This window comes from Dendrobates tinctorius, unplaced genomic scaffold, assembly GCF_039654945.1.
Source record: "Dendrobates tinctorius isolate UK_male_01 unplaced genomic scaffold, ASM3965494v1 ptg000037l, whole genome shotgun sequence".
Classification (NCBI taxonomy): domain Eukaryota; kingdom Metazoa; phylum Chordata; class Amphibia; order Anura; family Dendrobatidae; genus Dendrobates; species Dendrobates tinctorius.
Genome location: NW_027361705.1, coordinates 26,295,766 through 26,311,737, shown reverse-complemented (window position 1 = coordinate 26,311,737; position 15,972 = coordinate 26,295,766). Strand labels below are relative to the sequence as shown.

At 42.5% G+C, this 15,972-nt stretch overlaps 1 protein-coding gene across 4 annotated transcripts in view; it reads right to left on the bottom strand.

The window, feature by feature from the left end:
* Positions 1–215: 215 nt before the first annotated feature.
* RAB3IL1 (RAB3A interacting protein like 1) overlaps positions 216–15,972 on the bottom strand; it is a 61,623-nt gene continuing 45,866 nt past the window's right edge. For all 4 annotated transcript variants that reach the window (XM_073573960.1, XM_073573963.1, XM_073573964.1 and 1 more), the window contains 2 exons: positions 6,800–6,866; positions 216–5,931 (listed from right to left, as the gene is read on the bottom strand). In XM_073573960.1, coding sequence (XP_073430061.1) covers positions 5,849–5,931; positions 6,800–6,866 — 150 coding nt within the window. In that variant the 3' untranslated portion in view covers positions 216–5,848. The remainder of the gene's footprint in view (positions 5,932–6,799; positions 6,867–15,972) is intronic.

Sequence of the window (15,972 nt, the reverse complement as noted above, 5' to 3'; positions counted from 1 at the left end):
GCAGTAGTTGGATTTTTCATTGGATTATGATGACCACAAGTGAAACTTTAGGTTAAAAGGTACAGTTACACTGACACCTAGGGGAAAAGCCATGGAACTGCAGCCTGTCACCTATTTCCAAAAATAGTCATGGAAATGATGGAAAAAGCCTTGTAAGTGTAAACTGGGAGTAGAATAATAAAAATAATAATAATAATAAATAGACATACAAACAGTTTGCTGTAAAGAAATCATTTAATGTCATTTCATAGATCAATATACACACGTACTTTCTCACTTCATGTTGCATAATACTGTAATACTGGTTAGTAATGCCCCCAATAGGGTGGTCTGCAGCATAACATGGCCCTTCTCCTCCCCTTGCTGTACACATATAATACACGCTCATGTAGAAGACATTACAATATGAATATGTCCTTTGTAATGTAAAGCGGTTGTGCTTTGTCACCAGTCACAATCATATCTTGTGGGTTTGGAGGGACTATGATTTGTGCCAGCAATGGCATGTCAGATTACTACGAGTACAAGGACGCACACCACACAGAGAGGGGCAAGCTCTCATAAGATAGAGGTGGGTGCACTATGGCTGTTCAGCTGCTGTTGATTATAAGCCTTCACACTTGGCATGCTGGGCTTAGTAGTTCTACCACTGCAGAAGGCCATTGTTTGCCCATGCTTCTCTTAGTCCAATGCTTTAGCTCATATCTTAAGTTCTGTAAGCGGACGGTGGGCTATAAGCACCATGGATGAGGGAGTCCCTAGGGCTGACGCAGGCCCAGGAGACAGCGATTACTTGTAGTAAAAGACTGGGCCTCATTTATAGAAATTGTCTGAAAGATAAACTGTCTTAGCGACCAATCAAAGCACAGCTTTCATTTTTTAACATGCTCTGGTAAAATGAAAGCTCCTCTGTGATTGGTTGCTATGAGTAACATAGATATATATTTTTTCTTTTAGCTTTGGAGTGGTAAAATGTGTAGTGTACAGCAACGCTCAGGGAAATATACCCCAGTCATTAGTCACACTCAGGTCGAGGTGCCTGAGGGGGCCCACGGGGTCCTCCGTCACATGAGAAGACAACGGTATAATAAATATCGCATAGTAGGCGAGAGGCTGGTTACAGACTTTACTTTGTTCCCCAGCCACTGTCAAGGGAACGTCCCAAGATTGGGACTATAAGGAAGACAGTGAAATCTTATATCACAAGGTCACTGATTCATTTAAATGGGCATCATGTCCTGAGTAGATGGTCCCCCGGCTTCACAGCTGAGTACCAAGAGGGAAGTGAACGGCGCTGGACAACCCCTTTAATATCTCTATCAGGAGCATCGAAGCTTATAGAGCACCTACATTTTATTTTTTAACTATGTGATTGGAAACTCTCTATCGGTCAGTGGGGTTCCGGGTGGTGACCCCCACACCGATCGCTCAAAACACTTGTTGGATGTGCGCTGCTCAGGCTCTGACAATGGAGTACACCCCGCGGTATGGGGGCTCAATAAGCAGTCTAGGAGGCGATGCTCCATTCTGTGTACGGGCCCACAGACTTTATACCGAGCACCACCCCGTGTTCACATAATTAGCGGGCGGTCACACCACCATTTTCTCTCTATCTGAGAAAATCGACCTGATTATGCTAATTAAACTCCGATCAGTTTGGTCACAGTGTGAATAGAGTTAGATCAGAGTGGAGAGAAATAAAAGATTTTCCGCCATCTCCATTATGTCAGTCCGTGAAAATCATGACATACTCGGATTTTTTTCACAGACCCATAGACATGAATGGGAGAGCGCCATCCAATTCTCAGAGGCAAATCGTGTATGCTGCAATATTTTTCCTCCGACCACTCGGTCTAAGAAAAAATATTGGACATGTGCATGGCCCCATAGAATAACATGGGTATAAGTGTTATCAGTGAAGGCCATGGATAGCACTCGGCCGATTAAAATGGGTGTCTGCAGGAGCCCTTAGGAGCAGGGCTCTCCTGATTCCTGAGCAGCACATCATGCTTTAAGTGATTGATGGGGGTCTCAGGATCAGGATACCCTACAGATCTACTGGGTGTTTCAGCGCTTATTATATAGTTAACAAAAAAAAGAATAGATACTTTTGAAAGGTGATTTCCATTCACTGACAGAGAGCAGAGATCTTGAGCTTTGGTCTGGGCAGATTTATTTTAGGTAAGAACATTTACGTCCTACGACTATAGTGTATCCCCCTTTGCGACATGCTATTTACTGACATTTCAGCATTGCCCTAAACAGCAGAATGGTCCGGGGGTTGGGTTCTGTCCTTGAAGTCAAATCAATGCCTTGTCTTCATTCTCGAAAACAGGGAGCGTGTCGGAGGAACAACATCAGGTAGATCAGCTGAGGGTGATCACTGCAGAAAGTGTGCATTATTACATGGTGATCATTCAAATGATTAGTAATATGTGACCATGTAGAATGCAAGCGTGTCTCTCTACCAGGGCTCCTCTGTATACTGAGTGGCGGATGCTGCACTCTAATCTTGGCAAGGAGATTGGTTGTCCACACCCCTTTAAGAACTAGGAACTTTCAGATATGGAGATAATACCTGCTGGAAAACTCTCGGATTCAGTTTATCCCTAAAAAATTTCCCTGGGCAACCAGTGACCTTTTTCACCTGCTATCGTTTTCTAGTGTCTTCTATAGGAACCTCACTTGTTGTGGGGCACCATTGTAAATCCATTAGCTGGACTTGAGCCTGCGCTATATGGTAGATTTCGTAACCACAATAACATATAGTTGACATTTACATTATGTCCGACAATCTTACTCCATTATGTACAATACTGAGTCCTAAAAAATAGATAATTAAAAAAATAAAATGCTACATTTGAGGCTAGCGAGTTGGAGACTGCATTATTTTCCTGTGCTGGTTGGATATCAGGAAAAGGGTTTTCAAGACTAGTATAAAAATATTTTTCTTTTAAGAAAGTCACAGTGAATAGCGGAAAGCTGGTGTGTATATACGGGCTGCAGCGAGGGTGATTCACTTGTGTGATGAGGATCATGGTTACATCTTTGGAAAGAAGGGAAAAAAATGGAAAAAAACAAGGGGGGAATAAATCTGCCCTAAGATGTGATAAAGGAGTCTGTCAGCCATTGGGCAACTGTCAAGAACTTATTATAATTTCTCACCTAATAACATTTGTCTAGGAAGACCTTTAAAATTAGACGATAGTTGATTAGTGCTGCCAAAAAGTTCATGGTCATTGGTCAAGAAACAAAAATCATAGTAGATGAATGCCGAAGAAGTGAAATATGGGATGAAGGAGTTTTACGGGATATTACATGCCTATCCTTAGGATAAAAAGTCATATTATACTAGTGGGGTCTGGCTCCCATATCCTCCTCTATTCGATCTGATACTGATGACTTATTTTAAGGACTATCAATGGGATCATCAATAAAGAAGTCCTGAAGACCCCTTTAAAGAATTAATCCCATGCTTTAGAATTTATCACCTATCCATATAGGATACATTGCCGATTGGTGAAAGCTCAACAGTTGGATTTCCCATCAATCCCGAGAATAAGGCTCCGCAGAGCCCTCTCTGAATGGAGCGATGATCAGGGATGAGCACCAGGTCTCCATTCAGTCTCTATAGGGCTGCCAGAAAAAGCCAAACACTGGTCTCAGCTAGCTCCAGCCGGCCGATAGACAATAAATGGAGAAGTACTGACTTAACTATATAAAAGCAGCTATTTTACCAAATGTGATCGAACTTCAGTCAAGAGTTGACCCTAGGATTGGGTATTTATGACCAAGTGAAGCTGACCAAAGGCTTCTGTTGATGAATTTCTCTATTTTGCATCAAGTTGAAAACTTGATCAAATGAAAACTCATTAAGAGTATGGAGTGGACTGGCCTAAGATTAATTTTTTGAAAGCCAGAGTAAAAATACTCATAAGAGTCATTGCAATTAATATATTACACAGAAAAGAAGGATGAAAATTCTACTGACGTTGGCGGAGCACAAGAGGGTCTGAAAATCTGCGGTGATGTAAATGAGTTTTTTCAGTTTAAGATCGCGTTCAGACAGTGTGGCAAATTGCAGGTATGACTAGCTCGGTGTGCATGTCCACAAATTGGATGAGTGCAGCCTGCCCTGGAAATTGCATGTTGCGATTTTTCCATGCAAACCATAGGTCCATATGGATAATCGGCCTTGTCCGCTGGCACATTTGCGATAATGGGTCCGTTTGCTATCTATGGGCGATCTTTGGCGGCACAGACAGCACACAGCCAAATAATATGCCCATCCGAATCAGGCTGCAGGCTACATTCACACAACAGTGTGTCGCGGGCCAAGTATGGACCAAAATACATAGACTGACTACGGGTATCTTGAGCCGAACTCACCAGCTTTATAGATACCCATGTGGCTGCTGAATTTGTGTAAGGTGACCTAGCGGCCGGTCTGTACATTGTGGTCGGTATTTGGCCCACCACACCTGGATTTGTGAATAATAGCCTAATTTCCAGTCTTGTCCACCAGTTAAGTGAAAGAAACAAGTCTGGAATGTGGACATTCCAATATTATCAGAGATACTGACATTTACTGTACACCATACTAATCAATCATACACTGTTAAGCCTAGTACTGGTCCCAAGGGAGCGGAGCCTAACACAATAAATTAAAGACCTTGCGTATTATACTACTCCCATCAGGCCCAGCACTATGCATAACACTGTGTATCGTTAGTTTTTTTTTTTGCACTATTTTTTATTTTACTTTTTTGGAATAGCTATTTGTTACAGATTTCTAAATGGATGATCGGGCTGTTCAACTGTTAAGTCATTGGGGCAGTTAAAGGGTTTGTCCCCTGAACAAAAGTATATTTTAATCAAAAGATCATGAAATAATAATCATATCCACAATTGGATGCATTAAAAAATAATATTCCTGTGCTGAGATAATCTTATAAATGTTCCCCTGCTATGTAATGCATAATGGCCATGTCTGATTGTGCAGGGACATGGCCCGCAGCTGCTGGGCAGGGGAGGAAGCAAAAGAGAGGATACAGACAGGACAGCAGGGGATCACAGCTGAATCTTTCTGCGAGGTAAAACATTTCCCCTCCTGTTTAAAAACAAACAGTGCAGAAACATTTTTTTTAACACATCCAGTAGTATAAGTTATATTTAATACAAGTTCTATAGATTAAAATGTTCTTTCTTTGTGGGAAAACTCCTGTATAACCTTGAAGGAGATGCTTTAATATATCATATATAGCTTATAAAGTACCAGGTGATATACACAGGGCCACTTACTAACAGACAAGTAAGGGCAGAGACACACTGGCGTATTATTCGTCCGAGAATCGCATAATATAAAACTCGCACTGTCGGCTCTCCTGACCTGAGCTTGACAGCTGCATAGTAATCCATCACGCTGTCTTGCTCAGGTCAGGAGAGGTGCCGGCCAGTCCCTGCAGTGCGATGCGATTATCGCAGGAGAAATTTGGCAGTGTGACTCCAGCCTAATAGTGGACTACACAAAGCAACCAATCAGAAGTTAGATGTAAACTGTCTTGTGCAAATTCCAACATTAGAAGCAAACAGATAATTAGTTGCTGTGGGTTCGTGCACATTACAATCACTTCTGGACATCTGTAAAGTGACTAATTCTATCTGCATTTCATGTTTCATCTCTGTAGTCGAGTTTTGTACCATGTAGGAAGAGCTAACAAACAGATCACACAGACGCAGTTGTGTCTTCACCAGCACACGCTCGTGCCTCCCATTTTACTTGACCCGCAGCAGCATTTTGGTGACTTATTTGCGTGTTGTTCTGGCGGTCCGGGTTCTGTTGACACCATTAGGACTCGTTGGGAAAGATCCCAAGTTTTGCAGATGACATCTCACGCCGGAGCCGCATGATTTCCCAGAATATCAGCTCCGCTGCACAAGTGGAGAAAGGGAGCCTTAAAATCTATTTCATGTAATGAACAAAGACAGCTAACAGATATCAGAAATGTCATTAGGTACAAGTGTAAGGGTCGTTCACACGCAGCAGTGACGCTGCAGCTGAAAACCGCAACAGCCCTGTGCTTCTGCGGCCTTTCCGCTATTTCCCTGCACAATCGCTGCATCTTCCAAGGAAACTGCAGATTATGTTGGAGAAAGTCAGTTCATCTGAACAGAATTGCTGCAGATGAATGTTGAATTATTGGCAACAAAATCTGGAGCAGAAAAACCACTGATGTCTGAACGAGGCTTTAGGTAATTGCTTGTAATGCAGGTCTTCAATAGTGAGAAGTGCAAGTATTAGGGTAACAGCACACGTGGTTTTGCAACATTTTTTCTGCACCAAGTACCATAGTGGTGGCAGGAAAAGCACTGCATGCAATACGCGCATTTTTGCCTTGTTTTTACATGTGTTTTTACTTGCGCTTTTCATCCATTCATCTGCAAAAAACACCAGAAGCACTGACATGCTGCGTCTTGGCAAAAACGTAACTTGTGCATAAGGTGTCAGAAGGGTCAATGATTACGCGGATAGTGTAAAATGCTGCGCGTTATACACACCAACTGCGCTGCGTAAAATATGTGCCAAAAACGCCATGTGTGAACATACCCCTACAGTACACAGGGAACTAAGCAACTCACTGCTATCATTTTTCCAATGACAATTCATCACTTGTTATAGACGACACCACCATCTTCACTGTGCACGGCTCGTTCTTCTCTGCTTTTGTTCCTTTTTACAGATCATGCAAACTGCACTGATAACAACAAAGTATCAGGAGCACTAGATGAGACTACTTACTGTCCTGGCGGACCAGACCTTGCTGTATGTAACGGATGTAAGTGAAGAAATTGCAGACTGCTGTTATCTGTAGGAGAGAAGGCACATGTGAGAAACAAGGCAGTAAGGACACAGGACATGTGCTACTGGGAGAAGTCACCACACACCAGTCCACAGTGGGCAAGAGGCATTGGGGCTTCATTGCTTTGTCATCCTTGTTTTCAAAAGGGAAACTTTCCCACTGCACTCGCTCTGACGTCACATAGGTGAAGTGAGGTCATTGGCTGTGAACTCCCAGGACCTGTCTGATGGCACTGCGAGCAGAACTTTCTCACGCTCGAGGTGCCCTGAGACAGGGCTCAGTGCCTCTGCTGGATGACAGGCTGCATGGTCGCACCATGCAACCATGCAGTCTGCCTTCTAGATGTAGCAGAGCTAGACCCGTCGTGGGACAAATGGATTAGTAGCATCCCTGCTGAAAGGTGAGGAATATTATTGTTTTTTGTTTATAACTTTTTTGCAGATGACAAGGGCATCTCTGAAATGGGGAAGGTCATAAGTATGGTTTAATTAAGATTTATTAAAGGAGTCTCTGTCATTCTATCAATTAAGGGACTATATTCTGGGTGTGTTTTCATACAATGTGACTATGGGGTTAGTAATGAGGACATCTTATTGATGCCTCTCCATTACTAACCTCGGGGCTTGATGTCAGATGACAATACAAAGGTGACATTAACCCCAACTAACACCCCACTTGCCACCGCTATAGGGCAAGTGATAAGAGTGAGGCTAAGTGCCACAATTGGTGCATCTTAGGCTGGTTTCACATTAGCATTTTTGCGTGCAGCGCATCGTGCGCTATCGTGCGCATGCGCCATGCGCTCCTATGTTTAACATGGCGGGCGCATGGTCTAGCGCTTGCACGCATTCGTATGCATTTTCGTGCGCATGCGGTTTTTGTAGTGTGCGCCTAGACGCCTAACGCAACCTGTTGCATTTTTGGTCCGTCCAACCTGTGTCAAAAAAATGCTTGCGCACGGAATGCGACAAAATAACACATTACAGTCTATGGAAACGCAGGCGTACGCATTTCCTGCGTTTAAAATAGCATGCGTTTTAGGAGTTAACATGGCTAGAAACTGGTTAAAACGCATGCACCTAGAAAAAGCAAACACATGCAAAATGCATCATGCGTTTTTCGCGTGCATTTCTATTACGCATGAAGCGCTGCACTAAAAAAACGCTAATGTGAAAGTAGCCTCTGGGGTGGCTGAGAGCTGATGTTTTTACCCTGGGGAGTCCAGTATCCATGGCCCCTTCCTAGGCTATTAATATCAGCCCGCAGCTGTATGAATAGCCTTTGCTGGTTATTAATTATAGGGGGACCCTACATCATTTTTTTAAGGGTCTCTCATTTTAATAGCCAGTAAAGGCTAAGTATACAGTTGTGATCTGACAGTAATAGCCTGGGAAGTTCCATGGGTATTACCCCTTCCCAGGCTATAAACATCTGCCCCCAGACATCGGCTTTCCCTCTGCTGGTTAACAAAATTTTGAGGGACCCATGCCATCTATCTAGCTATGTAATATATATATATATATATATATATATATATATATGCAGGGTGTTATGTCCATGAATGAGACATTTTACAGACTGTCTTGTACATTATACATGCTGTATTGCAGTCTCTCATATTGTTTATTGTTGCTATTTGTTCCTGTGTTTTGCATAGCTGAAATCCTCCCTTTCCATCAAGTTTGTCCCTTCTGCCTCCCTGTCTCCCTCTTCTGGGTGTGATGTCACTTCCTTCTTCTTCCCCCTGTGTCTCATTCTCCATCTTGGCTTCATTAGAAGCATGTGTGTTTTCAGCCTTGTCTGAAGAAAGTCTTTTTTACCTGCTGCTGTTTGTATGCATTCAACCAGAATTCTCAAAGAAATCAAAGTCTCTTCTGGATTCTTCATAACATGTGTGCCGGCAGCTGAGTTAAGCTATCTGTGACCACCGCCAATTGTAAGTAAGGTGAAGAGATCCAGCATCTCACAGAGCCATATTTGCAGCCACAGGCCCAGGGGACAGAATACAGGGTGAGCCATTTATATAGATACACCTAAATAAAATGGGAATGGTTGGTGATATCAGCATCCTGTTTGTGGCACATTAGTATATGGGAGGGGGGAAACTTCTGCGGTGTTGCTATCAGTGTGTAAAGAGTGGGAGAAGAGGGTTGCATTGACAATCCAACACAATGGGCACCACTTTGAACACATTTTATAAGTGATCATAAACTTGTAAATAACTCATGAAAGAATAAAGTTACATTAAAACCAAGCACTCCATTGTTTTTCTTGTGAAATTCTCAATACGTTTGATGTGTCACATCCCAGTGTCTCTTCCCATTGGAAAAAATAAAGTTGGATCCAAAATAGCCGACTTCAAAATGGCCGCCATGGTCACCACCCATCTTGAAAAGTTTTCCCCCTCCCATATACTAATGTGCCACAAACAGGAAGTTGATATCACCAACTATTTTATTTAGGTGAATCCATATAAATGGCCCACCCTGTATATGTCTGTGTCACAGACAGCTACAGTGCTTTGCGAAAGTATTCGGCTCCCTGGAACTTTTCAACCTTTTCCCACATATCCTGCTTCAAACATAAAGATACCAAATGTAAATTTTTGGTGAAGAATCAACAACAAGTGGAACACAATTGTGAAGTTGAACGCAATTTATTGGTTATTTTAAATTTTAGTGGAAATTCAAAAACTGAAAAGTGGGGCGTGCAATATTACTCGGCCCCTTTACTTTCAGTGCAGCAAACTCACTCCAGATGTTCATTGTGGATCTCTGAATGATCCAATGTTGTCCTAAATGACTAATGATGATAAGTATAATCCACCTGTGTGTAATCAAGTCTCAGTATAAATGCACCTGCTCTGTGATAGTCTCAGAGTTCTGTTTGAAGCACAGAGAGCATCATGAAGACGAAGGAACACAACAGGCAGGTCTGTGATACTGTTGTGGAGAAGTTTAAAGCTGGATTTGGATACAAAATGATTTCCAAAACTTTAAACATCCCAAGGAGCACTGTGCAAGTGATCATATTGAAATGGAAGGAGTATCATACCACTGCAAATCTAGCAAGACCCGGCCGTCCCTCTAAACTTTCATCCCAAACAAGGAGAAGACTGATCAGAGATGCAGCCAAGAGGCCCATGATCACTCTGGATGAACTACAGAGATCTACAGCTGAGGTGGGACAGTTTGTCCATAGGACAACAATCAGTCGTAAACTGCACAAATCTGGCCTTTATGTAAGAGTGGCAAGAAGAAAGCCATTTCTCAAAGATATCCTTAAAAAGTGTTGTTTAAAGTTTGCAGCAAGCCACCTGGGAGACACACCAAACATGTGGAAGAAGGTGCTCTGGTCAGATGAAACCAAAATCGAACTTTTTGGCAACAATGCCAAATGATATGTTTGGCGTAAAGGCAACACAGCTCATCACCCTGAACACACCATCCCCACTGTTAAACATGGTGGTGGCAGCATCATAGCTTGGAGCTGCTTTTCTTCAGCAGGGACAGGGAAGATGGTTAAAATTGATTCGAAGAGGGATGGAGCCAAATACAGGACCATTCTTGAAGAAAACCTGTTGGAGTCTGCAAAAGACCTGAGACTGGGACAGAGATTTGTCGTCCATCAAGACAATGATCCCAAACATAAAGCAAAATCTACAATGGAATGTTTCACAAATAAACATATCCAGATGTTAGAATGGCCAAGTCAAAGTCCAGACCTGAATCCAATCGAGAATCTGTGGAAAGAGCTTAAAACTGCTGTTCACAAACGATCTCCATCCAACCTCACTGAGCTCGAGCTGTTTGCCAAGGAAGAATGGGCAAGAATTTCAGTCTCTCGATGTACAAAACTGATAGAGACATGCCCCAAGCGACTTGCAGCTGTAATCGAAGCAAAAGGTGGCACAGCAAAGTATTACGTTAAAGGGGTTGAATAATATTGCACGCCCCACTTTTCAATTTTTGAATTTCCACTAAAATTCAAAATAACCAGTAAATTTTGTTCAACTTCACAATTGTGTCCCACTGGTTGTTGATTCTTCACCAAAAATTTACATTTGGTATCTTTATGTTTGAAGCATGATATGTGGGAAAAGGTTGAAAAGTTCCAGGGGGCTGAATACTTTCGCAAGGCACTGTATACATCTGTGTATTCTATGTGCATATATCTATTCTATTCTGACCTGTCTGTGATTTTACTGTACGCGGCACATGAATCTATTATAAATGTATATATATATACACACACATACAGTATATGTTTTGACTAATATTTCCTTTGAAAATTATGTGTAAATGGCAGAGAATTGCTCATGTTAAAATTGCATTGCAGTCTGATAGCAATCGCACTGCACTCGGATGTAAATCGGATGCTAGATGTGAAAAATCCGATTGTAATTACACTCATGCGACTCTCGGCACGGAGACTCGGACTGATTTTTCAGACGTTTAGTGTGACTCCAGCCTTATACTATAACTCGTCATCCAATCTTTTTTAGTAGGTGGATACCCTTCATCTGTATTCTGCCAGCACTATAAGTGCTGCCACTTTCCTTCTCTCACTTTCCAGAATGTGTTGCCACATTATCGTCCTTGTTATGCCTGTAGGAAAGCAGGAGCAGATGGACAAAGACCCTGCCCACTGTAATCCATCTCTGTGTCTCTGCTGCTTCAGACGAATTACATTTGATCACAGGCGGTCAGCAGGGTAAGACAACATAGTTTTAAAAAAAATTGATTTGCAAATTGCCTGTTTATCACATTACGTATTAAATGAGATCACATGGTCTGAAAGTACAATTACCACTTAATATGAATGGGGCATAGTGTGGATGCATAGTGGTGGTGGCTAAGGAAAAGCTTGTGTAAGAGGCTACAACCAGAGAACTGGAAGCTACATCTTCGGTAACTGCTGGTAATTCATAAGTCTCTCTATAACAAAAAACATGGGGACAATTTATTAAAGCTTTGATGCCAAAAAAGTGGCATAAAATTTTGAAAAGTCACCAAATTTTTGCACAATGTGGAATTGTGCTAAAACTTAGTTTGAATCAACTCTGACGAAATGGGCAGCGCTGGGAAGTAGACAGGACTGCCCGGATCGTGACAACGCCTGCCCGTCCAAAGACATACTGATAGGGAATTTAGATTGTGAGCCCCATCGGGGACAGTGATGATAATGTGTGCAAACTGTAAAGCGCTGCGGAATATGTTAGCGCTATATAAAAATAAAGATTATTATTATTAATAGTGCCGGAGTTTTGCATGGCCGGAGTACCATTTCTGGAGCGGCGCACCTAATTAATTTGGCTCATCTTCTGATTGGCGTGCACCTCTTAATGAATTCTGGAGAAGAGGTTATGGTGGCGCTCTAGTGGTAGAAAAATGATGGTTTGGGTGATGAACCCACTTCACCTTCAGAATGGTAGACAGCACCAAGAGTATATCTGTTCAGGGACTAAGCGGGTAAAAAAGTGATCTATGAAGAGGCGGAGTGCCGCTGTGCTACCCGATGAAGAAAGGTGAGTACGCTGTTTATTACCTTTATTAGAATTCCTCAATTCACAAACCGGTTTCCAGCTCTGGACTGGAGCCTTCGTCAGGTACAATGTGAGCACCAGGAGCTGTCTTAATAGCAGTTTTAGCGGTAAAAGCTGGTATCAGTATACAAAAATATTTTTTATGTATAAATATTGCCTAAAAATCCTAAAGGAGTTAATATTAAATACATTATAGTGCAATTAAATGAATTGTTTTTTAAAATTACAGAAAAATAGATTATCGTTATACAGATTAAAATCCATTATTATCGATGCATCATTAGAAGGTTATTTGGTTTCAATATAATTGTAGGGAGAATTAATATAATACAAAAAAATGAAAATGCATAATTCAGGAATAATTTAGGAAAATGTAGCTAGTCATTTGTAACAGTTTGTATCATTATATTAGCCAATCAGATGTAGTCCTTCTTTGATCCTCCATCAGCACAGAATGGATCACTCATTTCATTTAAACCGGTGTTTCCTAAACCCCGTCCTCACGGCCCCCAACAGAAGATATGTTCAGGATTTCCTCAGTATCGTATAGATGAGAGAACATGTGGCCATTTCTGATAATTTAATAATTCCATAACTCGTGCAATACTAAGGAAATCCTGAAAGCAAGACATGTTGGGGCCCGCGAGGACTGGAGTTTGCAAAACACTGATTTAGACGAAAAGGGCGTAATGTATAAATATATATATATATATATATATATATATATATATTCAGTAGGTTAACTCAGTTCTGTGTGCACTTGGGTATTTGATCTCTGAGTATTATGGATATAGGATTGTTGTGGTTAAGATCAGGGTCGGGACAAGGGGTACACAGGGTAGGCACCTGCCTAGGGCGCTACCTCTTGCCCACCCAAGGGAGGCCCACTTTGGAAAAGAATTGTTGAATGTCTGCGGCCACCTGGCACTTTCCTCCAGCTACAGACATTCAGCACAGTGACTGCCAGGAAGCAGGCACACATGGGAGCAGTGTCAGTCACTGACACCGCTCAACCCTCTCTCTGCCATTGCCCTGACCATTACTTTTTCTTTGCACTTAGTACAATGCAGATACAATTGATGTGATGCCACTGGGACAGAAGCAGAGGAGCTGAAATCAGCTCCCTGCTCCGCCAGAAACTTCAGCACAACACAAGCCACTTCCGCCCTGCGCCCTTGTTGGAGGGGGTGCACACAGGGGACGTCGGATGGCACAATGCAGGGATGATTTAATTGCGCCATCCAGCACCCACTGATGCACAGGATAGAAGAGGAGACGGTGGACAGGTACTCTGGATTAGGTGAGTAACATTTTTTTAATTCTAATATTATTTGGCCATATAGTGAGGGGCTGTGCAAGGGGGAGGGGGCATGAAATTATGGGCTGTGCAGGGGGCCATGAAATGAGGGGCTGGGCGAGGAGTGTTGGGTAGAGTGGGAGTGGGACACAGCCAGCCAATTAAGGTGTGTGCGGGGGACCACAAAGTATATAAGGAGCTGTGATGACCATGCTGTATATGGATACAAATTTTTAAAAAACTGACCGTCACATCGAAGCATAAACTAAGTGTGAACGGATGTTTAACCTAGAGTCACCAACTCATATACACTCAAACAACAAAGGAAGCACACTGTAGCGCCATAACATGCAAACATGAAATATGAAAAATGAATTGCATTACTGTATTAGAAATATGAAAAATTGAGAAAGCTTAGCGCATAAAATGGCCAATTTATGGGTACCTTGGAAGCCATGTTAAGGCGTTTCTCGTTTTCCAGGACCCTAACCTAATGCCAATCCTCACTTAGACTAAAGTCTTCATCTAGCAAAGATGAAACCAACTATATAAAAATAAATTGTCAAGCACAATCATAAATGAAATCCTTTGATATGAAAGCTTTCTCAATTTTTCATATTTCTAGTGCAGTAATGCAATTCATTTTCCATATTTCATGTTTGCATGCTATGGCGCTACAGTGTGCTTCCTTTTTTGTTTGAGCATACTGTATATGAAGCTGTGGAGGACATTATATTGGGGGCTGTGTTGGCCATACTGCATAGGGGCTATGGTGGATATCCTACTGTGTGGGGTGCTGTTTTGGGCATCATACTATATATGAGGGGCTGTGGTGGTGACTATACTATTCATTGCCGGCTTGTTGTGGATACCATACCATATGGGCAGCTATGGTGACCATCATACTGTGTAGGGGGACAGTGTGAGGAATGGTCAGTTTGAAGAGGGCATTATAGTGGGCAGTATGAGGGCATAGTTTGAAGAGGGGGCACAGAATGGATATGGAGAGGGCACATCATGAAATAGGGGCACAGTATGGTGAGAGGTTAGCCTGGCAGGGAGACAATGTCGAGATATAGAAAGTGCAATGGAAAACAGTGGAGATCAGACAGCCATGGTGTAGCCGTGGTTCATAAGGGAGGATGGTGTGGCGTTTATAGTTGATAATGGCAGACAATGTAGTGGTTATAGCTCATTAAAGGGAATCTGTCACCACACTTGACGTATCTAAACTATAAATATGGGCATACAGGTTATAGACAGCTGGGGAGAGTGATCACTGTATGCCTCATATTGGAAGCCTTGTTGTGGATAAATAATCTTTTATCACTTTATATAAATGAGCTCTTCCAGGCTCTGGGGAGGACGTTGCCCGGAAGATAAGTCTGTCTCCAGAACTTATTGTACGTAAAGGGGGAATTACCAGTGTGATGTGTAATGGCCGCCCTCTGTTCTCCTGATCTCACTGCAGAGCTGTGTGTGACTATACCTGACACATCTATAGGTTCCTCTCAGCTTCCAGCTCACAGGCAGACAGGGCTGCAATATTGTTACAATACATCAGAGCTCAGAGGGCTGCATAATGTGTCTGGAAGAAGAGAAATTTCATTTCTCCTGTTCTGTGTTGGTTACTTGTCTCACACTGGTAACTCCCCTTCAGGTAAAATAATCTCTGGAGGCCAAGTTATCTTCTAGGCACCATCCTCCAAAGAGCCTGGAAGAGGTAATTTATATAAAGTGATAAAACATGGATTTTTGTGAGTACTCACCGTAAAATCCTTTTCTCCGAGACGCTCATTGGGGGACACAGAGACTGTGGGTGTGTGCTTCTGCCGTCTGGAGGCTGACACTAAGTATACAAAAAAAGAGTTAGCTCCTCCTCCGCCGCATACACCCTCGCCCCCAGACCGGGCGTAACTCAGTTTAGTGCATAAGCAGTAGGAGAACGCGCCTTAAATTCAGGCAAGAAATTATACGTCTGGAAAAGGGACCACCCTGATCCTTACATAAGGATTTGTATAACTAAAAATAAGCAAAAGCCAACTGGCTAGTAGGGTGGGTGCTGTGTCCCCCAATGAGCGTCTCGGAGAAAAGGATTTTACGGTGAGTACTCACAAAAATCCATGTTTCTCCTTCGACTCATTGGGGGACACAGAGACTGTGGGACGTTCTAAAGCAGTCCCTGGGCGGGATCTTAGCTCACCCAATCCATGCTATTTTGCGCCCCTGATTAGAGGTGCGCAACTGCTGCCTGGAGAATCTTTCTTCCC